At 31.9% G+C, this 24,760-nt stretch overlaps 1 protein-coding gene across 4 annotated transcripts; it reads right to left on the minus strand.

Annotated features, from left to right (window-relative positions):
* Positions 1-348: 348 nt before the first annotated feature.
* LOC108475914 (ADP-ribosylation factor GTPase-activating protein AGD4-like) lies at positions 349-23,608 on the minus strand. 4 transcript variants are annotated; one of them, XM_053025658.1, is made up of 18 exons: positions 23,308-23,359; positions 22,876-22,952; positions 22,418-22,522; positions 21,224-21,322; positions 21,011-21,133; positions 20,572-20,642; positions 19,248-19,310; positions 18,538-18,582; positions 17,895-17,960; positions 7,051-7,098; positions 6,846-6,941; positions 6,698-6,739; positions 5,706-5,921; positions 5,454-5,585; positions 4,921-5,130; positions 1,892-1,978; positions 1,521-1,772; positions 349-727 (listed from the first exon to the last, which is right to left on the minus strand). In XM_053025658.1, the coding sequence occupies exons 6-18, from the start codon at positions 20,632-20,634 to the stop codon at positions 605-607; spliced, it is 1,443 nt and encodes a 480-aa protein (XP_052881618.1). In that variant the 5' UTR covers positions 20,635-20,642; positions 21,011-21,133; positions 21,224-21,322; positions 22,418-22,522; positions 22,876-22,952; positions 23,308-23,359; the 3' UTR covers positions 349-604. The 4 variants fall into 4 exon arrangements, with proteins under 4 accessions (XP_052881618.1, XP_017633385.2, XP_017633384.2 ...); XM_017777896.2 differs by lacking the exons at positions 21,011-21,133; positions 21,224-21,322 and having other exon boundaries at positions 5,706-5,900; positions 22,418-22,527; positions 23,308-23,608; XM_017777895.2 differs by lacking the exons at positions 21,011-21,133; positions 21,224-21,322 and having other exon boundaries at positions 22,418-22,527; positions 23,308-23,608.
* Between the last annotated feature and the right edge of the window lie 1,152 nt (positions 23,609-24,760).

Genomic DNA, 24,760 nt, shown 5'->3' on the forward strand with positions numbered 1-24,760 from the left:
TTAAACCTCTTAAAATTGAATTAATCTGACTTAATTCTATTGCTTCCAACTAGCTTCTTAAATAAAGGTGACATAGGTTTTACTTGTTTGAATAAAAGACTTATAAACTAAGGAAATTAAAACAATGACTCTAAATAAAGAAAGGCTTCTAAACACTAATACCATAAAGATACTTTTAATTAAAGAAGATCTCCTAAAGCCAACATCTTTCTAAAATTAAAAATTAACCTCTTCAATGCCAAAGAAATAATTGACTTCTAACAATCTTCCTAATTAAGATATTTCATTAACCTAATTTACAGATGATTTTGAATATCACATGAAAACATACAAAAAGGAAAATACAAATTTCATTCCAAGAACAAAAAGAGATGCATAAACCTCAAACATACAAATTCATAGTTGGCATAATTTCAATATTGATAAAGCACACTAACTTTTCCGTCTTGCCTACCTTGATCTACTATAGGAACCGTATATGCTTATCAGAAACCAAGAATTACAGTTTAACATACAGAAATAGCATTACCAATTAACAGATTAGTTACAAGCAACACACAGACACATATATACATATATAATGTTATTTCAACCTGTGGATATCTTACCTCTCATTCTTAAGGAGTGAACCTTCCCAAATAGAGTTACAATAAGCATTTCCCAGGGTACGAAATAATTCCACAATTGAAGGTTCCCACACTTTGACATCTAACGTCAAAGATCTCACCTGCAAACAGAATAAAGTATTCTTTTATTAAGACACTTAAAATAAAGGAAAGATCATGATATCAATTTATTTCTCAGTTTCCTCCCTTTATTTGTTCTTTTGAGACTTAAATTTTCTCATTTCGTTACTTTAGTAGTAAATAAACTTTCACTGAACTTGTACACCGTATTTTCACAGGCAATAAGTCAATGGTTGGCTCCAAAGTCATTTGTAAGTATAGAAGCTGGTATGAAACTGTACAACAGATTCTCCCATTAGTCTGCTGCAGCACTGAAATGAAATGAAGGGAACTAAATGTATTCTCCGAATATTAATCATAGGGCATCGAAGTTGGTTATAAGTTGCACAATGGACTCTCCCAAAATCCAAAAGTGTTGGAAATGAAGGGAACTAAATACTTCAGTAGACAATAATGTGGAATTCAGTTCAACAGTCCAATATAGCTGCATGAAAATTGAGGTGGAAAGTGTAACATGTACGTACAATGACAAGAAGAAAAGTAAGAAGAAACCTTTACTGCAACCTAAAAATCTTGAAGGTCTCTAATATAGAATAACTTTCGGAACATAAAAATAAGTACACCATAGCTAAAAGTGGGCACTCAACTTTAGCAATATCAAAGAACATAACCTCTATGTTTCTAGTCGACCTTAAACATGCTGAAGACCTAACATAGATTACTAACTATAAACTAAAAAACAAGCATAGAAGGAAAAAAAAAAAAAAAAAAACAACTAAAGGGTAAAAAGAAGGCCATAAGGTCTCTTTCTATTCTTTGATGAATAAATTGCACCTTTGAAATATGTACACCAAGATTACGGTGAACACCAGAGCATTCGATGCATAATAATATGCCGAGATTAAGAGAAGCCCAATCAGGTTCATGAGCATTGCACTCTGCACAAACATCATTTCCAGGAATTTCTCTGAGGACTGCAGAAACGGATTCTGCTCTGTTGCCTATTTGATCATCTGAAGTATGGTGGTTATTACGTAACATAACATTAGAAGAAGCTTTGCGAGCATAATCGTTGTTTTCCACATGCTTTTTTCCCAGATGCAGCCACAACAGACAACCAAATCACTATCAGTAGCAATTTAATGAGAACCAGTATTTCAACATCACAAAAATAGAAAAATATAGCTTTAAAGGCAAAAAAGAACCTGCTGCAGGATATGAGAGCTCAAAAGAGATGTAATAACAGCAGTTATTTTATTAACCCAGTCCGTTCTATCTCCCGCATTTTCAGCCTGCCAAAACCAGAGACAAAAAGTATCAGCACAAACATCATGAAGAAAACATTATTTTCTAGCTTAATTCAAACAGTTCGAAGATATTTTGTTTGATTACATTCAGTTACCTAATTCAAATATAATAGTAATAAGTGTTTTACACTCAAGTTTGTACTAGAGAATTTGATCCGTATTTCGTTCTCTTTCTAGGGGCTCTAGATCATGCACAGTGGTAAGTGCAAAACTATAGCCAGGAAAGAAAAAAAAAAACTATTGGTTCCAACTGCTTTTAAAGGGCATGCCATTGTTGGAAATTGTATACTATGTTTTGGGAAGTTTCATTGTTTCAACTGTTTCTAGATAACTTTTTTATTTGATCATACGTTAGAAGCAACCAATAATTTGGTAACAAGTATAAGGCATCAGGAATAGCTATTCCAAAAACTTCAGATGCCATTTCCTAATTGTATTAATCAGTTTATTTAACTGGCATTCAATCTTTTCACAAGAAAAACATGCACAGACAGTTCTACATACATACATAAATATAAATGAATATTAATAATCTGTGAAAGGAAATAGTTTTGCAGTATCACAGGTCCAATGCTCTATAAATCATGTCCAATTCTGTTCATCAACACCTGTGCAAACACTCTTAAGCATCTACCAACAATTTTCAATTGAAGACTGTCCTGAAATTCACAGTTATTTAGTCAGCATATCGATATCATTGTCATTAATATCTTTAGGTGCGAACTCTCAGTTTTAAACTTTTGCTTACATGGTGGCCCTATGATTTTTAGTATTTACTAGTTCTTAAGAATACTGAAAGGAGGCCTGTAGGCTCATGTTCATGCAAGAGAGTTGGGGTTACCAACATGAATCTGTTTCCTTTATTCCAAGTATGCTTTCTGAACGATGTTTTGGATTTGACATCCTTATTACCTCATCCCTTGGTTCACTTTTACCCTCTTTATTCCCTGCCTATATCAAGTCATCCTTAATGCTTACACATCTCTACTTATATTACACCTTCCTAAAATATCTAAATTTTCTAATGGATACAAACTCCACTATTTGACAAATAACTTTATTTCTCATTCTTTCTCACCTTTTCCTTTTTGACTATACTAGCACACATCCGCTGCTACATTCGCATCTCGGCTTTGAACATGTTTTCCACCCACTAAATTCGCAATATTTTACAATTTCAAATGCATATGCATCATATTACACACAGTTGCACCAACAGTTCTCCATATCGTTCATTGTGCTTTGATCCTATAAGTAAATTATCTTCTGCCTCTCCTCTTTATAAATTACATACCTAATAGAGTCACAATTAACAATATCTAGACAGTCATTTATTACTTTCTTTCAACCTTGTAGCTAATACTAAACCCTACATTCAATTTATTCTTTCTCTAATCCAATCAGCCCAAATAAGCACAACCTGGTGCACTTTATGATTCAAATATGCAGTGTTTTCAAAGCCAGACTAGACCAAATCAGACCGGTTGACACGTGAAGTGGTATGGACAATTGAACCGGATTTTAATTTTTTTAATAATTTATTTGATTTGAACCAGATGGACTGGCCAGATCTAGAACTGATGACCTGACCAGTACGTCCATTGGTCCAGTTCCAAAAACATTGGATATATGGTGACGGATGATCCAAAACTAAGTTTCATCTGCTCAAAATATAACATAATATAAACACGTCTACATGAAAAATGAACTTCAGAATTCTACTCCCAATTTCCATAGTAAACTCACTGTAACTACAACACAAGAAAGGTAAATATTCTAATGATCAATGAGGTAACCGGATTCTGATTTGAACTCACAGGTACTATTACCCAGAAATTATTGGATCACACTTGCACCTATTCTCAAAAACCTCTCCCAAAATCTGAGAGGCATGGACAACTAGAAAAACTTGGAAAATCATATCAGATCAATATAGGAATCTTCATCCATCAATCAAGCATCTTTTCAGTCAGTAAATCTTGTTAAGTAATTTTTTCAACCATGTTATGCCAGATAGCCTCATCATTTGGGATTCACCAAGGAAAACTACTTCTCTTCTCTTGGTTCTTGGGGACCTCCTCAGAGCAAATACTCTAATACCACAATTTCTAGACTTAATCAACAAAATTTCCAACGCATTATTAACTGTCTAGATCACTTGTGCTGATTAATCTATCAAATTAATATATCATTAGCCTTTCTTGACTCTCTTCACTAAAACATTTTCATCTTCGGTGCATTTAGATCACTATATTGTGTTAAAATTAGCCTTGTCCGCACTCCTTTCGTGCATTATAGAATCATCATGACATTGACTTGTGGTTTACTATTCAAATAGAAGAATGAATTTTTACCTTTTCTACCTTTCATATAGTTTTTTTAACTCTATTTGACAACAACTTTCTATTTCTGAACTGGAATCTTCATCACTCATAAGTATAATCATTGAAAATAAATTCCATCAACATATGAAGAGGTTAATACGACTTGTTTCATGTTTCAAGTAATTCCATTTTAGAAATTTGTTAGAAACATTGACTGCATTATCCAAAATATTTTTTCAATCCTGAAGATATTGAAATGATATATTGTAAACTCTTCAACACCTTGCAAAAACAGCAAGGTAGCAAAATACTGTTAAGTGCCTTATACCTTCTCTATCATTATGAATCATACAGTCAAGGAGTTCAAACTTTAGACAATCTTAAATAGATAAAGTTAAGGTTTCATAAGATATTAAAAATACACATAAAGTCACAAGCAAAAATCCAACAACAACAACAACAAAAAGAACGAAGAACTAATACCCTGTCATATTACATGAAGTCAGCTAAATGTATGATTTTGAGACTTTGCTATACTTTGACCTCATTGATAAGTTCAGAAAAAGTGAAGAAAAAAAAATTCCAATGATCAGTCAATATCACCTGCAACGTGTAAGTCTTCAGCGGAGATATGATCCTAAAACAAAGCCGTAAATCTGTATCCTCTGCGCCCATCTTTATTGTTGAAGTACAAAGGTCAACGGTACGACAACCCAAATTGTCTTCGCAAGATGATGTCCTATACTTTGCACGAAATCTAGCAAATACACCACCGTTATATTCAGCTGAACCAGCATAATGATGGAGAAAACCCTGGAATACAGCAGATAAAGTAAAAAAGCATGCCTCATCAAAATAAAATTGAAAACTTAAGCCCCAAAATATTTCATTTTCAAATAGATTTATTCTCAAATTGAAAGACACCATTAAAGCGCAACAAAACCACATAAACTCTTAACTATGTCTGTCACGCACAGCCAAATATGTCAAAACCTACAATTAGCAAGCACTAAGACTAAAATCCGGTTACAGTTATATATCCCCATTATCCATAATCATAATTAGTAGACAAAATGTTTCAACCTATATGATTAAACTTGATCAACCAAGCACAGTTCTGAAGTAATATAACATACCGTTGGTTTGATACCCTTATTCCTATAATAGTATAGTGTCCCCTGACTATCAAGTACAAAGAACCTCCTCTTCCAATCTCCCCTCAAACTTGAAGAACGTTTCAGCAAATATCCTTGTTTGATTGTCTGGACCTGTAGAATGAATGATTATATCATTTCTCCCAGTAATAACACCGATGAAATAAACATGATGCCTAAAAATAACAGCCAAACAAATACATATATATATATATATGAAGATCACTCACTGACCTCCCCATTTCTTGAGGACTGCATGATTGCTTCTATATTTTTGTCTGAATTCATGCCCGTAACGCAAATGCCAACAGAACTTGTTGAAGACTCTATGTTACTTGAAGCTTTTATAATATCTATCTCTGCTTGGGTCCTAAATTCTTGAATACGTTTTTCAAGGCTACACTGCTCAGCATTTGCTAATTCTTTTGCCTGTTGAGCATATGTATATACCTATTATAAAAGAAAATTAAAAATAAATATATTCTGTCATCAAGAGACCACATTTACAAAGCAACCCAATCAGATAAGGTTAAACTTAATAAAAAGGACAGGCGGTAAGGACATGGGATCAAAAACCACCAGTTTAGAATGACAAACGTGAAAGCATTCTGCACTCAATGTCAAAGGTCTAACAGAGAAATACATTTAACCATGCATTTATATAACACACAGGAAATAGATACATATATAATGTTGCATTCAGGAAATAGATAAATTCGTATGCCTTGGCATGACCAAAAAATACACTTTGGCAAGGTAACTCCAAAAAAACACACAAGAATATAGCTGTGCATCTCTTCTATATCCTTGTCTATCTATATATACTTTGTAACCGAAAACATTTACATCTAATCATACGTTTGATAAAAGAAAAAGAAATAGAAAGAGGTATGAAAATATTTAAACTAAAGACTCCAAAAGAATACTACAGTTTACCTATAACTGCATAGATTATTTAGGTAGACCAAAATTCTTTTTTTAAATTCCAACACTGCGGGATCAGTTATTTGGAGAGCCAACTTCTCTATGGAAAAATTTCTAGAAGTTATTGATTCTACTCTACTGACTACATCACAATAACTTATATTTAAAATCATTGAGTAGAACAACCTTCATTAAATAATTAAACCAGTTAATTGGACGGTAGTAGTCAACAACTTTCTGACATTCTCTCCTTAGCTTCTCTCTCTCTCTCTATATATATATACATAAGACTAAGATATTACCTGGTGAATAAATGGTTCCAACTGCTTCAATAATTCAAACCCCTGTAACAGTAAGAAACCAATCATATTCAGTCCACACACAGAAGACTTGTTAACTGTCTCATCTAAATAAAAAATTAAGCAATACATCATAAAAGGAAATACAAACCAACTTAAAATACTTAAGATGGCTATCCATAATTGCACTTATAGATTCCAGAAATTCGTACTTCTTTTTAGCTTCAATATTCATTAGCGCATTTACCTGTTTTCCTTAAACCACAAAGCAAAGTCACCAAATGAAGCATGAAATAGAATGGAAACATAATCTTAATAGAATTAAACAGGAAAACATGCAGCTACAGAAAACATACTAAATTGAAGCGGCTTCTCTCAAAAGAAGATTTTGAATTTTGTAGATCCTGTGAAAAAGCAAAATCCAATCCAACCCAAAACATAAGCCAGATATGTTTTTTAATGAAAAAGAAAACTGAACCCTACATACAAGTTAGAAACAAGTTATCAAGAAAACATAAAAGATGTGTAAAGAAACTGAAAATAAAGCAAAATGAAACATACTTTCATGGATTGAAATTAGAGTATTTATAGAGAAATAATCAGCTCACAAGAATTCAAAATAAGAGTTCAAAATAAATAAAAACACAATAAAGGATAATAATCAACTAACAAAATATCCTAACAAAAAGAGATTAAAAGTTTAAAAATTTTGACAAATTTATGACTATTATGCCCCTCAAGTTAGGAATTGTAATCCCAGCTTGACAAAGAATTTATCAAAGGTAGCAGCTGGAAGTGGTTTTGTAAGAATATCTGCAACGTGGTTTGTAGCATGAGTTTGCTTGAACTTGTTCGCAAAAAAGAAAAAAATGAATATCAATGGCAATATGATTATGAAAGGCTAGATTTTCACAAAAATAATCAGTCCCAACATTATCACAAAATATCCGAATAGTAGTAGTAAGGTTGTAGTGAAGTTCTTGCAACAGATTTGTGATCTAGTTGGTCTCTGTGAGAGCAGTAGCAACAACTTTAAACTCAGCCTTCATAGATGATTGAGAGACAAATCATTGTTTTTTTAGAAGACAATGAGATGGGTGTATTCCAAAGATAAACCACATAACAAGTGGTAGAAGTACGACCATCAAGCCCAGTCAAAATCAGAATAGACAAGCAAGATATTATTAAGGTCTTAGGAAATGTTAAGACCATAATTAGAAGTACCATTAAGATACCAAAGAACTCTCTTTACACCTTTCCAATGACACTCTTTAGGAGAATGCATGTATTGAGAGAGTTTGTTGATTGTAAAACCAATGTCAGGTCTAGTAAACAACAAATGTTGAAGCTTGTCAAGGATGCGTCAATAATAAGAGCCATCAATAGTGACACCAGTAAGAGTTTTAAAAAACTATGGTGGAGCCCATAGTAGTGATCGTAAGGGTGCTTGAATCTATATGAAATTCATTGAGCATATCTAGTATATATTTTTGTTGGGATTAAATAATGCCAGTAGAGGAGTAAATTACCTCAACTCTCAAGAAGTATAAAAGACACCCAAAATCTTCGAGAGAGAATCGACTAGCAAGACCATCAATAATAGATTTGACACCATTTGTAGTATTTCCAGTAACAATAATATCATCAACATAAATTAACACAAACAATTAATCCATAATTATGAAAGATAAATAAGGATGAGTCAATCTGGACCTCGAAAAGCCCACAATAGCTAGATAATTCTGAAGTTTAGTGTACCAAACGTGAGAAGCCTATTTAAGGCCGTAAATTACTTTCTTTAGCTTGCATACATAAGAGGGAAGAATGGGATCTTCAAGCCCCAGTGGCTGTCTCAGATGAATATCCTTTGTAAGATGATCTCAAAGGAAGGTATGTTAACATCAAGACCAGGTTATTGAGTGAAGCTTTTTGCCATAAGTCTCACCTTATACCTATCAAACGTTCCATGGATTTATATTGAATGCGAAAAAGCCACTTATGTCACGGGGTTAGACCTTTCGTTTCGTAATCCGTGCGGTCTTAGGCGATTTCTTCATTTCAAATGCGCCTAAGCCAGTCTAACTCTCGCAAAGTGAGAATTCTCGTAGAATCTCTCAAAGGCACCAAAAATATATCGAAAGCAACTCAAAGACAAAAGAAAGCTCAAAAAAATAGAATAGCCACAAAAAAGTAAAGCACGCCAAGTATGTTTGAGTAAACGCTCTCAATATATTTTTTAACTCAAAGAATAGGATATAATGGATGATTATAGATGAGGGGGAGGACTTTTATTTATAGTTAAGCTCCCCCAAATCCAATGGTACAACTAGCTTTACATCGACGGATGAGATCAAAAAATAAATGCAATTAAAGGATTTACATAATCCCTAAGATTACAAATCAAATTTTATCAAATTACAAATCTTCTAGGTTACTTTCCCTATTTATTAAGGTAGCTCTAATTTTCCATAAGGGCTTCGCTGGGTCACCCAGGCTTCAAGTAAATTAGCTTCGTCACTTTTTCTTCAAATCAGGCCAATTAAAATAGGTTAAATGAGCCCCATTTAATAGATTGACCTTCGTGGGATGTTCTTTCTGCAATAATCACGGGCTTTGAACCGTGGCGGCCCGTGACACTTACAGTCTACTACGTTTCGAGAGGGATCATTAAGGACCAATTCCCAAGTCTGATTTGTCATAAGTTCTTGATATTCAAATTTCATAGCTTCAACCTAATGGGGATGTTTCTTTGGCTTGGTTATATGTGGAAGGGGGTGTAGGAAGGTATTGTAGGAGCAAATATAATCAACTAATGCTTTGGCTTTTGAGCATGTAATCATAGGATGGGTTGATTTTGGCTCAGTGTGACTTTGGTTCGTATGTTGTGAGGGTAGATGGTAGTATGGAAGAGTGAGTAGTAGTGGGAGAATCAATGGGGTGTTTAGAATCCATATATTTTTTGTTTAGTAAATTTCAGCAGTTGGTATGTTTGTATTAGTTTAGGAAATAAAACAAATTTGTTAGGAACAATTGTTTCACAAGTATCAAGATTTGGAGATGTATCTGAATTCGCAAAAGGTAGTGAGCGATGGGCAACAACAGACTCTCTTGGAGGACAAGTAAAAGGTGGAAGTTTTGGAATAAGATTTAATGTTGTGGATAATGGGTTTCAATCTTGATCTTTTTCTACATATTCCCGAGACATAATTTTAAATTTAAATTTTATATGGGAAAATATAGATTGATAAGGATATACATTTTCAAAAAAAGATTACATCCCTTGACAAATAAATTTTTAATGTTGTTGGATCAAAACAAAGATGACAATAGTTTTTATTAGAAAAATCGAAATAGACACACTAAGTAAACGTTGGCTCTAATTTGTGTTTGGTGTATGGTCTTAAACAAAGAGAACATAAGCACCCAAAAGTTTTAATTAAGTCATAATTACGTTTTCTCTTTGAAAAGGACTTTTATTTTATAAAATTGAAGCGGGTAACTTGTTAATTAAATACACAGATTGTTGGCAAGCAAAGTTTCATAAATCATGTAGTAAGGAGGCTTAATGCAACAATGTTTTGGTTGTTTAGACAACATGACAATGTTGTCGTTTAACTAAGCCAACTCTCTAAGGTGTATAAGAATGGGAAAGTAAATGTTCAATTTCATGTGTACTAAACTAGAAGTTTAAGCCTTGAAATTCACAACCTCCATTTGTATAAATACAAAGAATTTTTGTTTGAAATTTTCTTTCAAGTAAGGTTTGACCACATCTTGAACTTCATCATTGGTTTTTAAGGTATATAGCTACATATATTTAAAAAAATATCCACGAAAAGAGCATAATACCATTTTTTTATCTTTTGATAAAATAGGAAAAGGTCTCCATAAATCATTGTAAACGACTTCAAGTGGACATTGAGTTTGCAAGGTATTTTCGAAAAAGGAAGCATGTGCATCTCATTAGAAAGACATGAGTTACAAGGAATTAAACTTGTGGAAAGTGTAAAAGGAATTGAACAATTATCCAATAGTTTATTTAAAGTCCTACTATTTGGGTGTCCTAAACGCCGAGATCACAGGTCTATCGAAGGGTCTCTTGTATCTAGGAATGTTTAGGGAAGTATGCTTGTATTTTCAAGCCATTTATAGAGTCCATGCTTAGTCCATCTATGAGCTAGAACTACCCCCGTTTTTAGATCCTTCACACAAAAATAAAAGGGGTTAAATTCAATAAAAGTTTTGTTATCATGATAGAATTGAGAGACAAATGATTTTTCACTTAATATCAAGAGCATAAAGGGTATCTTGTAATTGCAACTGAAGATTGGAAACAATTATATTAGTATTACCAAACTTGACAATTGGAATAGTGTGATCGTTACTCATAGTGATCTCACTCGAATCACGATAGTCCTGTGTAGTAGCTAGTGATTGTGCATCAGAAGTGATATGATGAGAAACTCCCAAGTCTACAACCCATGGTTTGGGTTGTGAATAAAACTAAGTAGCATAATTTGCCTGAGTTTGATATTGATTATGTGATGTTGTGTGACAAACTTTTGCAAAGTGACCAGGACAACCATAGAGCTGACAGTAGACAATATTCCTTGAAAACTATTGCGGTGAAATTTGTTATTGTAAATTTCAATGAGGCCTCCATTGATTATTGTTTCAATTGGAAGACGGAAAACGTCATTGTTGATTACCTAGAGATGAATTTTTGAAGTTATTTGGTTGTCGGTGGTCATTTTTGTTGTTGGGTCGAAAATGACCTAAATTAAGTTGTTGGGCAATAGAAATTGTAACTAGAGGCTTTTGTTTGCACTCTTCATTTTTTAGAAAAATTTCATGATCAAGTAGTTTTTCGTACAGTTCTTCAAAGATGATAGTGCTTTCACGATAACGGATGGCAGCAAATATATCTTTGTACTCAGGGCCAAGAACTTGAAGAATTCTAACTAGTTGAACAATACAGTTGCTAATTCATTGACAACGGATTTAATTTCATAAAGATAGTTAGTAACTGACCTATTTTCTTTAGTGATGCAAGCTAGACAATTCTGGAGGCTGATAATTATACTTTGCGATTTACTAGCAAATGTTGAGTGTAAAAATAGCGAAACTTGATGTGCAGTGGTAGAGAGAGCTACAATGGAGGCAAATGTAGGATCGATAGAGACCAATATAGCATTATGAATAAGCTTGATTTTACGGAACCACTATTGATATGCAAAATCAGTTGTGCGATTTTCATTAGTTAGAGTTTGGGTTGGTGCAACTGTTGTTCCATCTAGATGACTAAAGAGATCGTGACCATACATTAACATTTCTACTTGTGCTTTACAAATCATCAAATTATGGCTGCCAATTACTTTGATCAATACTTGAGAAGTATGGTTGAATTAGATAATAGTATTGGTAGTGGTTATGTTATCGACATTAATAATTGTAGTATCAACCATGTTTATAGGAAGGAAGAAAAAAAGGGCTGAAAAGAGAAAAAGGAAAAAAAAATCAGATTTTGCTCATTTGAACTTTGAAGGCTTTGATTATCATAGCTGAGAATAAGGCAAAATGAAATATACTTCCATTGACTGAAATTAGAGTATTTATAGAGCAATACTCAGCCAACAAGAATTCAAAATAAGAGTTTTGTTAGCTTTGATGTCCTAAACTTTTGATATAACAACATTTAAGATAAATTATATCCTAAATCATTTGGGGAAATATAATTAAAAAATTTATTAAACATTTTCAAAGACTTGCAAAATACTCAAAAATATTCTTTAAATGTGTTTTAATTTATCTAAATGTTTTTAGATTAATACCAAAGTGCTCTAAGGTGTTTTAAAATATTTTTAAGATACATTGATGTGTAAGTCTCGAGACATGAAAATTTCAAAACAGAAATCTGCTTAAGGAGTTGTCTGTCTTGAGACATTGTGCAACATGTTTAGAGATAATTAACATATTGTCTCAAGACACACTATTCATGTCTCGAGACATGGTCTGCCAACGACTAGATAACAACTATTTTTCAGCCTTGTCTCAAGAGATGTCTCGAGACATGATGTGTAGGATAGTTTTTAAACTTGAAATTAATACTTCCAACGGCTAGATTTCATCCTAAACAGTCATAAACATCCATAAATTTGTTCATTGGTATAAATACAATTTGAGTCTTAAGATAGAGATATCCAATCATTTTCTCTTGTACATATCTCTTTAGGTGCTTATTGTTACATCTATTTATCATTCTTATTTCAATTTTTTGAAAGAGCGTAATATTTGTAAGCATACACCTTTGAGAGACCTTTATTGTTTACATATTTTCTTTCTACTTGCAAAAAGATACTTAAGGTTTTTGAGTTATAAGATCTTAGATAATTTGTAAAGGGTTATAGTTGAGCCTCATAAAAGCTAAAGAGTTCTAGTTTAGCCACAAAAGTTAAGGGGAAAGTTCTATCTCAATCTTGTGAAAAAGATAGAGATTGTAAAGATTATACTCTCTCCTTAAAAGGTAATAATTTAAGTATAGTGAATTGGTAAATCTTTGGTTGAGATATACCAAAATAGTGGAGTTACACAATTGGGTTGAACCACTATAAATCGAAAAGTCCAATTTTTTCTTTCCTTCCCTCATTATTTAGAAGAGTTTGTAGAGAATTTTAAAATACTAGAGCTAATAATTTATACCAGAGCTTGGTCTGCATCAAAGGTTTAACCATCGAGAGCAAAGCTTCGAGGTCAAAAATATCGAGTTTAGATGACATTTGAGTCAAGGTCAACAAGTTCGCAAGGTCATTCCATCATGTCCCCTCCACTCTTAAATGAAGAAAATCATTCCAGTTGGAAAGTGAGGACGAAATTATTTGTCCAAGCATTTGATTATGGTGCTTGGAGGATTATCTCAAAATTCAAAATTGAAAATGATTTTCTTTTGAAAACAAAAGTTGATTTGAAAAGCTAAAATGAAAAATTGAAAATAAACTTTGAGATTTCCAAAAGAAAGTTAAATTGTTTGAAAAAAAATAAAATTGAAAATGAAATTTGAGAGTTTGAAAAAGGAAAATGAAATCAATTTGGAAAACTCTTTCAAATATGTGAAAGTGTGAACATTTCCATTATTATGGTCATACATTACATAGTTGTCTAAGACAACCAAAATCTAAATGTCTCTTGTAGGTTGTTGGAGCACTGAGGAGCAAAGCACAACAATTTGGATGCTCTAGACACATAAAAAAGATGGATAACCTCGAAGTTTGAACTTTATTGTATATGTTAATTAGTTGCCTATTAATTAGTTGTTTCTAAGCATGATTTTTTTGTTTAATTAGTTGAACTTGTTAAAATTATGCTTAGGGATATTGCAAAGAATTCTAAAATTCATTTAAGTGACTGTTAAGAAATTTTTTTGAACATTTTGATAATTTAGTTTTAAGCTTGCTTAGACAAAAAAAAATTTGATAAACTTGCAAAGCTTTATGTTTTAGTATTTTAAACACAAGTTTACAAAATTCTTTAAGCTTAAATGATAAGAATTTGATTTTAATAATTTATGGACATGAAAACCACTTAGACACACTTTAAATTGGTTATAAGACTTCACTAAATGGTTTAAAGAGCTTTCAAATTTAGCATAATTGACCATTTTGAGTCCAAATTCAAGGAAGTATACTTTTGAAATTTGATTTTTAGATTTCCTTGGTAATTATATCATTTGATCATTTGAACAAATTTGTTTCATTGTTGGAAAGGTTCAAATTGGTCAAAATTGTGTTTTTCAAGTTTTGACTTTTACAATGGCCATTTTAAAAGCAAAAATGAGTTTTAAAAGTTGAACTTTGTTTCACCCATGTAAGTAGAGTAAATTTTAGTGTATATTTGTTGTTAATAGATAGTTCTAGGTTAATATAGTTTGTATATAGGTGTATTTGTTTCCAAGCATGTTTGGAATATGTGACTTATAATTAATATGCCATGTGCTAAGTTTATGTACTGTATTTTCACATTTTAGGACACCTAGTACTTTGGTTTGATATATTTAGGAGGAGTATCTTAGCTTGAATTTTTAATAAATTGAAAATACTTTGTACCTTAATGACCCTTACTGAAAATCATTAGAATTTTTCAAGAAAATGTGAGGCTTATATATATATATATATTGAAATTAAGGCCATAAGATCATTTGAACAACTTTGTTCTGTTTATAAACTTATGCTTTTATCTTATTTTGAACCTTTGATGACCATTTTACAAAATATAAAATTCTTAAACTCTTAACTTAATTAGAACTAGGATTAAAACTTAGAACTTAAGTTTAGAACTTAAGATTAAACTTAAGTTAATAGGTTAGGATTAGATTCAGTCTTAGGATAAAGAGTTTGGATTTAGGACTCCTCATTGGTATCTTGCTATTACTTGATATATCCTTAGATATCTTTTTCATGACATATTTTGTGCTTTTATTGAAATTTGACTTGTGCTAATATGCCATTATCACCTCCCTCACATCACACTCCATTGTATAACTATATTGTTATATTATTTAATGGATGTCTTTGCCATGTACTATGCTTATCGATTTATTTTTATTGAAGATGGTGAAATTGAGTGATGCTGAGTATACTTATCGAATGAAATGCTTCTTGTTTGTCTACATGTTTTGTTCATTCAATAATGTATGTTTGTATGAAGTTCTCCTCCTTATACTCTTCATAATTGGTATCATTGTAGCTTTGATGAGCTTTTGATATCTAGTTTGTTGATGCCATTATACTTTTCGTGTCTTATTTAGTTTAATAGTATTTGATATCTAGAAAAAGAGAGAAAATCATCAAGATATGCATCTGGTAACAGAGAGTTCTAAAATTAGCAATTGCTTGTGATCTTTCATTGAATTATGCTTAGCATGCGAGTACCTTCCATTAGGCATGAATTTGGTTTAACTTTTATGCAATTAAGACTTATTCATATGATTTTTAGAATTTTTGTATAAAATATTCTTTATAAATGGATTTCTTGAAGTTCATTGTTTACTTGTGAGAATGCACTTGAATGTTCTTGACATGAATATATTATGACTCATTATATTCTTAATCTTGACATAAAACTGGTATCATTTTTCAAATGTTTTAAATGTTTTTTGATATACTAAAAAAGGGGAGAAAAAGATGAAATTTGCATATGCACTTATGTTTTGAATGTATATCTTCATATGCCTATGCAAATGAATTAATACTCATGCATATATGCTTTATTGATACATTATTTAAATGCATAACATTAGTAGGTACTTTATGCATATAAGCATAACCATGTTTTATTTTAAATGCATGCATAAAATCTTTTCAAAGTCTTGGATTTTATTGAACTTCTCCAATGCTTAATTGTCATAACTCTTGTTGAAATTTAACATGTTTATGTCTTGTATAAGTATTTGTGCTTGAATTGTCATATCTCTTGTTGAAATTCAATATGTTTATGTCTTGTTTAAGTATTTGTGCTTGAAAATTTTTATTAAGGGGGAATTATATTTCGAAAATAACTAAATGATTTAGAAGGAGCTTTTTCAAAATGCAAATTTCTCTTAAATTTTTATTATGTCAAAATAACATTTAAAACAAATTTGTTATATATTATATGTCCTAAATCATTTGGTGAAAATAAATTAAAAAGTTTATCAAACATTTTCAAAGACTTGCGAAATACTCAAGTGTTTTTGGGAGTGTTTCTAACGGACTTTGGCATGCAAGTCTTGAGACATGAAAACTTAAAAGCAAAAATCTGTTTCAAGAGTTATCTACCTTGAGAAGTTGTGCAGTATGTCTAAAGACAATTGACAAATTGTCTCGAGACACATTATTCATGTCTCGAGACATGGCCTGGCAACAGCTATATAACGGCTATTTTTTGTCCTTGTCTCGAGACATATTTTGCTAGGTCTCAAGACATAATGTCCAAGGATAGTTTTAATCCAAAATCAATGCTTCCAACGGTTAGACTTCATCCCATACGATCATAAACGTCTACAAACTTATTCCTTAGTATAAATGGATTTCAAATATCAAGAGAGATATCCAAGTATCAAGATCAAGAGAAAAGTACTCAAATTCTTTATTTCATCATTTTCTCTTGTACATATCTTTTTAGGACTTTGTTGTTAAATCTATTTATCATTCTTATTTCAATTCTTAAATCTATTTATCATTCTTATTTCAATTCTTTGAAAGAGCTTAACACTTGTAAAACACACCTCTGAGACGCCTTCACTGTTTATATATTTTCTTTGTACTTGCAAAATGATACTTAAGGTTTTTGAGGTATAAGACTTTAGGTAATTTGTAAAGGGTATAGTTGAGCCTTGTAAAAGCTAGAGGCTTCAAGTTTAGCTACAAAAGCTAAGGAAGATTCTATTTCAACCTTGTGAAAAAGATAGAGATTGTAAAAGTTATACTTTCTCCTGAAAAGGTAAGAATTCAAGTATAGTGAATAGGTAAAACATTTGTTAAGGTATACAATTAGGTCGAATTGTCCAAGTTTTTCTTTCCTTCCCTCGTTATTTAGAAAAGTTTACAAATAATTTTAAAATACCAATTTACCCCATCTTGGTATTTTAGGGCCTAACAAGTTCAAAATAAATCAAAACACAATAAAAGATAATAATCCAATCAAATGATGCCTTCATTGGCAAAAAATCAAGCCACAACTCCATCTTTAATATAAGAAACTGATTAGTTAGGTAGATTATCAATTCTTGAAGCAAATGAGGTATTTACTTTTGCACTTAAATAGATGTTCAAGTTTGGAACCAAAAAATTTTTCAATAGTAGATCAATTATGAGCTATTAGATACTAGAAACATCATAATGGATATCTAAGCAGAAAAGGCCAGCTCCTGTAAACATTCCATCCAAGCAACTGGAAAATACTTTCTTCAGATAAAGGTAAGTAAAGAGTGCAATGACTACAAGCTAAATTGATATAAGATCCGTAGTTGCCAGGTCAAAAGAAACAGGAACTTTGTTTCTTTTCTATGGTTTTGAGACAGTTAAATGTTTTCTAACTAGTGAACCAGATTCAATATAGTAGCACAATGAAAAATCTAGTGAAACACAAAGTGTAGTATTAGAACGTCTTCTCTTAGCAGCCTTCTTAGAAATATGTGAGAAATCATTAATTTAAGGAAAAAGAATACCTCTTCTAGCTCAGCAACAATATCTCCTGGCGTATTCTTCTTCAAAGACACAAACTTTTCACGTGCCTGGTAGTACAAAACATTTAACAACAATCATTATATTTTGCAAGAATAAAAAAATATGATGCTATTTTATTATGCTTGATTGGCAGCTTTTCATAAAATTTTAGAGAAAAAGCAGCTGATTTCTAAAACTTCTACAACGAATAGCAATCTCCAACTCTTTTGAAATATCAGCACTTGTATCAGTAAATCCAATGAAAAACTTCTTTAGAATTGAGACATCTTCATCAATGTTTGCCACTTAATACTGAAGCTAGTAAATAGAAATATGTCAATAAATCTATTTTAGGCAACAAATATTTTTAGATTTCAGGACATGTCATCATCAACTTGCTGATTTGGTTTCTCTGTTACATATTTCTATTGGATAGCTCTTGATTCAGAAGAACTCTTGGTGTTATTACATACAACCATGGTGTGTTTTTACCTACTAATTGGATAGTTCAAAATTTACTCCTGATCAGGTGACCCCAGAGGAAAGAGAGGGAGAGAAACAATGAAGGAGATTTAAAGTGTCATTAAGACCCAAATCCAATAATGAACTTCATGTCAGAAAAGAAGTTTCCATTGTCTTTAATACCTGATCGTATGTACTTATAGCTTTGTCAAACCGTCGACGAGACTCCTGCAGAATACAGAGGATGAGAGCTGTGAGACAAATTGGAAAGGGAGGAAATTTAGCTCTTAACACTAACCTAATTAGCAAGGAAGAAGAAGAGTTATTAAAAATGTTCAGCTATTCAAAGATGAATTTTGTTGTTATGTTTTCCCATCTAATTTGTTCGCTACCTCACACACCAACAACCCAAGCTCCCACATCAGAATTTATAGTATCCCAAGACATCACATCTATCTTGGAAATATTTGCCTTCCACAATTATCAACATGTATATTCAATGTATTCATCCACAATGAGTTGTTATGTGGATAATATACAATCTCTCCTAAGTTGTAATGTCCATGACTTAGTCATCTAAGAGTCCTATGTTTTCTTAACATTTTGAGTTTCAGATTCCAAGGTGTACTACTCGTTTCTTTCAAAGTGTGGCAATCATTAACAACCCCCTATTGCAAGCACAACCAAGTTTCATGGCAAAATCTCAACAAGAAAGTGATCAAGTTCATCTCTCAGTGACTTGATTTTTGTTAAATTTTTCAAAAGATAAAATTTCAACACACACGCACAAAGCTGGAAAGTGGGCTAGGCCATGAGAGTTTCAATAAACTGATTATTAAAACAATCATTTTTAGAAAAAAAAAAGATAGAGATGGCTGATAAATAATGTTTACCTTTGCATCTTGCAAATCAACATTCATAAAGTGCATTAACTGATCAATTAACACATGCTCCACCTGTAATTGATATTGAAATCTCAAAAACAAAATTCCTGTAATTGATATTGAAATCTAAAAAACAAAATTGAACATGCAAAACAAAATATGCAAATGATAAGTAACAATTATATTGGACATGTAGAAGGCTATGAGGAAAATGTTAATATTGATTCCAATATATGAAGTGTTTTAAGACAGAATTTTGTTTATCGTGGGGTTATGCAGCAGGTAGCCTCAAGATGACTTTCACGTGCAACAAATATGTCAATGTCTTCTAGTGCTTTTACATGAAAGAGCAAGGTAACTAACCAGAACAAACATGAATGCATCTGCTAGCAATTGAAATCTCTAAAGTAGTTGCATTCGCAAACATGTTAAATACTTTCTTGGGTAAAGCTACAACCTGATCATGCAAATTTGTTTTTAGCAGAAAATATAATGTCATAAGACTGTTTGTAAAGGGGCACCTGCATTGTTTTCAAAAGAAAAATTGCAAAGGTCCTTGGTTTTACAATGTGGTTGCTTATTTCCTTATTAAAAGCTGGCCAAAGGAGCTGATACATTTTGTAGACACATCTGCTATGTCTTTACAATACAAGTTTTAAAGGTAAGTATGTCTTTCAAACTCATTTTGGGAGTAAAGGTAAGGCGAATATGACATTTGACATAAAAATTATCTAATTGAAAAATTGTTCATGCATGGTTAATTAATTCACACAACTTTAAATAAAAATGCATATCCATTCATAGAGATGTAAATATCTCTTACATGCCAAGCACTATGTAATCATGCATACTCGTGTAAACAGAAAGGTATTAAGTGGTCTCACCCCACATTAATATGTGATCTTATATTAAAGTTGGGGCCCTCCACCTATTACCAATTGGTTTAAGGTTGGAAGCTTAACATGGTATCAAAGTCTAGGTCTTGCCATATTGTTCTTCCTACTAAACCCGTTGTAAGGTTGTCCACATTTAGGCTCTATGAATTACACGTGAGGAGTGTTAAGTGCGCTTATTCCACATCTATTAAGTATTAGGCTTGTGTGACCTTATATTAAAGCTGGGCCCCTTAACTTATTACCAACTGGTTTTCGGTTGGATGCTTAACAAAATAGAAATATGCATGCAGGCAAAGAAAGCAGCATTAGTAAGTTGTTGCCAGTAACAACACAGATATAATTGTAATAGGCAATAACAAGAAAAAGGATACTTATCCATGTGTTTTTCAATTGTATAAGAAAAAATTGCTTTCTTTAGATGGTAAACTGACACTCACTTGTGAACGAAGCAACTCCTTATAACTAGCAAGCTCACGAAAAGCTTTGATGAACTTGGACATGATCGGCCCTACAAAAAAGGAACCATGTAAAATGCTTTCGGGTAAAATCTTCAATTTTTCAGCTAGGTTATTCTATCTCAACATCAAAAGAAGCCATTCTATTTTTGAAGCCAGAAATGTCATCTTCTCCTTTTTCATTTTGCAGTATAATTTTTTATCAAATAAACTTGCTGAGGATGCAACAGAGGCTTCAAATTAAGAAATAGATAACCAGGAAAAAAAAGGTGAAATTCTCAACTTCCTTGTACCCAAATATATATACACATGCATATATATATCAATCTCACCTAACAAGAAAGCTAGTGGACTGTGACCAGATAAACTTTCTGTTCAGGAAAATGGAACATTAGTTGGAGAAAGGGAATGAAAATCTTACCCCTAATTAGTAAGTTAACGGTCCAACATGATAATCTCCCTATTGTCTTCCACCAAGACAACTCAACTACCAGATGAGATATGGCCAGCGAAAATCAAGAGTACGAAACAACACAGACTACCACTTGCCAGCAACCATACAATGAAGCAAAGAAAGATAAGCCACTTTCAATATCTCTTCTTCAAGACAAAGAAAAAGAAAAGGTCCACATACCATATGCCATCTCCATTAAATTAAAATCTCATAAGCCAAGGTTCCAAGCAGCCTCTAAACAATGATCTTAGGAGGCACCCCTGGATTCCAGACGCTGATCTAAAATAAATATTTTACAAGTACGCCATCAGCTCATTGTTATTGGGCCTAACAGCAAATCTGCCAGGTTCAGCTTTTGGAGTGTTAACCCAAATTCTCCGAGCTCAACTAACGGGACTGTAGCTTCCTTATACAGGAAAAACACGCATGCACCCACATACACACGTACACACACAAACAAACAAATATCATTTTTCATTAACAATGATAGAATAGGATTCTCCCCTATCCTCTAGAAATTTAGTATTCTGTATATAAGAATCTGAAACACAGAAAACCTAACTTTTAAAAGTTTGTGTTACCGTTATACTCGCCTATATATTTCAGCTCCATTACAGCATGTCTTTCTGTAGCAGATTTTACACAAGTCACAACTCTGTAAAAAATTACTAGAATAATTTTTCTAAAAGTCTACAACCTCAATTTATTCACCTAACTTTTAACACTGGAATGTGAGACATCTTTAGTGAATTAAAATATTCAGTGGTAACTATGCGTCCATATATGATCTGAACTTGTCCAGACTTCAATCCCAAGGCCTCTCCTTTTAAAGTTTTATTATTATTATTATTATTATTATTATTATTATTATTATTATTATAATAAAAGTCAAATATATTGTTTCATGCCTACATCTACCACTCAGACTAAGCATACATATTACTAATTATTCACCAAGTGACCCAAAAGTTAACTTCATATTCCACCCAATGAGATCTCCTAACGATCTTTTTCCTTTTTCTTAAATGCATTAGACTAAATAAGATGAAAATAAGGGCTTTTAAACGTAAACCAAACAGGGAAAAAACAATTGCCAATTGATAGCATTTGTTCTGCAAAGAGGCAAAATGCACATTTAGTTTATGGCCTTCTGCCATTGACTGTAAACAGGAATTTGCTTGAGAAAGTAATCAACAGTCAGAAACGCATATGCGCACGGAGTTAAATGCACATCTGTTATATGTTTCATCTCCAGTAATTGACAAAGCTTGCAAGTTGCAACACGAGAACCAAAACTTTAAACCTAATCAAAATTGTTAACAATAACTAGTAAGACGGGTTTTGTAGTTAAAAGAGGTCTAAATAAGACGACACCTTGGAAACCTCCTATAGATAAACTATAAGGATCATCCTTCGCACCACCAAATGCTTCTAAAGAATCAGCAAAGCTATTGTCTCCATTATATGCCTCTCCAAGGGCTGCCCTGCAAAAGGAATAGAGATGGAGCAAAATAAATAAACATGTATATATGGAGAAAAAGAGAGGGAGAGAGAGATTCAGAGTGAGATGTATCTTCAATAATTCTTTTTGTATTTTACAACTCAAGTCACTAAAGAGAGCACTTGTTCTCTTCCTTCTTTTATTGGGTCTTGGGAAATTAACTTAATCATATCCTATTCATTATTGCAGTGGAATTATGTCATAGCAGGGGAGAGAGGACAAATTCAAAGTCATATGACAGATGTTCGGGGAACAAGGCAAAAGAATTGAATCCAGCATTTACGCTATGAGTAAAAAGAATTAGCGAATTTAGAAATAGAAAGATACATACATAAACCTTTTGCTTCCTTTATACAGTATTTGACAGCGATTTTTCAAATCATCAGCCATGTGCTCCAAAGACCATATCTGTTCCATCAACGAAAAAGATTAGAATCAGTTTTTCGTCAATTAAGGAAAAATAGTTATAACCGAAAAGAAATATAAAAATAAGCCATTACTTTAACCAATACCAATTATTTTTGGAAATAAGATTCAAGCGAATTTTGATTCTTCACTGTTCGGTAAAAAAGAAAAGAAAATAGAAAATTTTATATTCAAATGAAACGGTAACCATTGTTCACAATTCGATTCAAAAAGGGAAAAAAAAAAACTTTTCAGTTATTCATTGGCTAAGCAATCAAACGAAATTATAAAAAAATAAAACCTTAATTCTGAAAACACAAATGTAGAATAGGCAAAATGTGGAGAACTTCGGAGTTACCTGCTTTTGAAACATAGGTGAATCTTCAAGCTTGAGAAAGGCCGACATTGCTAATTTGCTTTTTTTTTTCTTCTTCTTTATCTTTCAAAATTCAATCTCAAAAGATCGCAGGGTCTGTGTCTCGGATCCAAAATGAAAGTAATAGAGACCGTGCCAGATGAAGCTGATTTATTTGTTTATTTAAAGAAAGATCTATTATTGGAAGCGCGCCACGAACTGAAAATCTACGCCAACTAACTAGGTTCGCGGGCGAGCCAGGGGCTTATATGGGCTCAGTGAGTTTGAGCCTTTAAAAAAAGGTAAATACAAAATGAGCCTATATTTGATTGAGTCTACGGCCCGTTGAATTACGAAGACCGTTGGAAACAGGGTGGTGTGTTATTAAGCAGTGCTTAATTAAATGTTAACTCCTGCTATTTGTCAAAGTTGTATATTTAATTTTTGTACTTTAATTTGATATTTTAGTTCATGTACTTTTTAGATTTTAAAATTTCAGTCCTCATCAAATGATAGTAATTATATTCATTAAGTTTTGTTATTTTCAAATTTTAATGGGGTAAACATATTACTCACTAAAAATTTAGTTAATGGATTAACAATAGTCATTTAACATCAAGACTGAAATTTTAACATTTGAAAAATATAGGATCTTAGAATGATTCAATTGGAGAATATAAACTAAATCTACAATTGTACATATATTACAAGACCGGTAATTGAATTTAACCAAGCAAATTTAACTACTTTTGTTTGGGATTGGACTAAATTTTTAAAATTCAAAAAGTATAAGGACTAAAATTGACAAATTTGAAAATTTTAAGGACTAAAATTAACCAAATTAAAGTATAATAATTAAATCCACAATTTCACAAAGTATAGATACTAATAGCATAACTTAATATTAGTTAAACATTTCACCCAAAAAAAAAAGCTAAAAAAATTTAAATATTTAAACACAATTAGAGGTGAGCATGGGCCGGGCCGGGTTTGACTAAAAATTTAGACCCGTTTTCTAAGCCCGGGACTAGCCCGGCCCAAAAAAAGAGTCTAAAATTTTTTCCAAACCCGACCCGGATAAAAATGTTAAAACCAGGCCCTACTACCCGCCTATATTAATTTTTATATTATTTTTATATAATTTTAAAATATATATAATACATCAAAAATACTAAAAATATCAAAATAAATATCTTCCAACAAATTGAAAATAAATTTTAAAAAATATGTATACTTAAAAATACTAAGATAGATGCAACTTAATAAGCAAATGTCTCTAAAATAATAACAAAATTAACAAATGTCTTTAAAATAATAACAAAATTAATAATAAAATAAGTTTTATATAATATCCAAACAATAACAACAAAATAATAGCAACATAATAGTAAAATGGTAGTAAAATAAGAAGAAAATAACAAGAAAATAATATTAAAAAATGTAACACCCTCTAATT

Source organism: Gossypium arboreum, chromosome 3 (assembly GCF_025698485.1).
Source record: "Gossypium arboreum isolate Shixiya-1 chromosome 3, ASM2569848v2, whole genome shotgun sequence".
Classification (NCBI taxonomy): Eukaryota; Viridiplantae; Streptophyta; class Magnoliopsida; order Malvales; family Malvaceae; genus Gossypium; species Gossypium arboreum.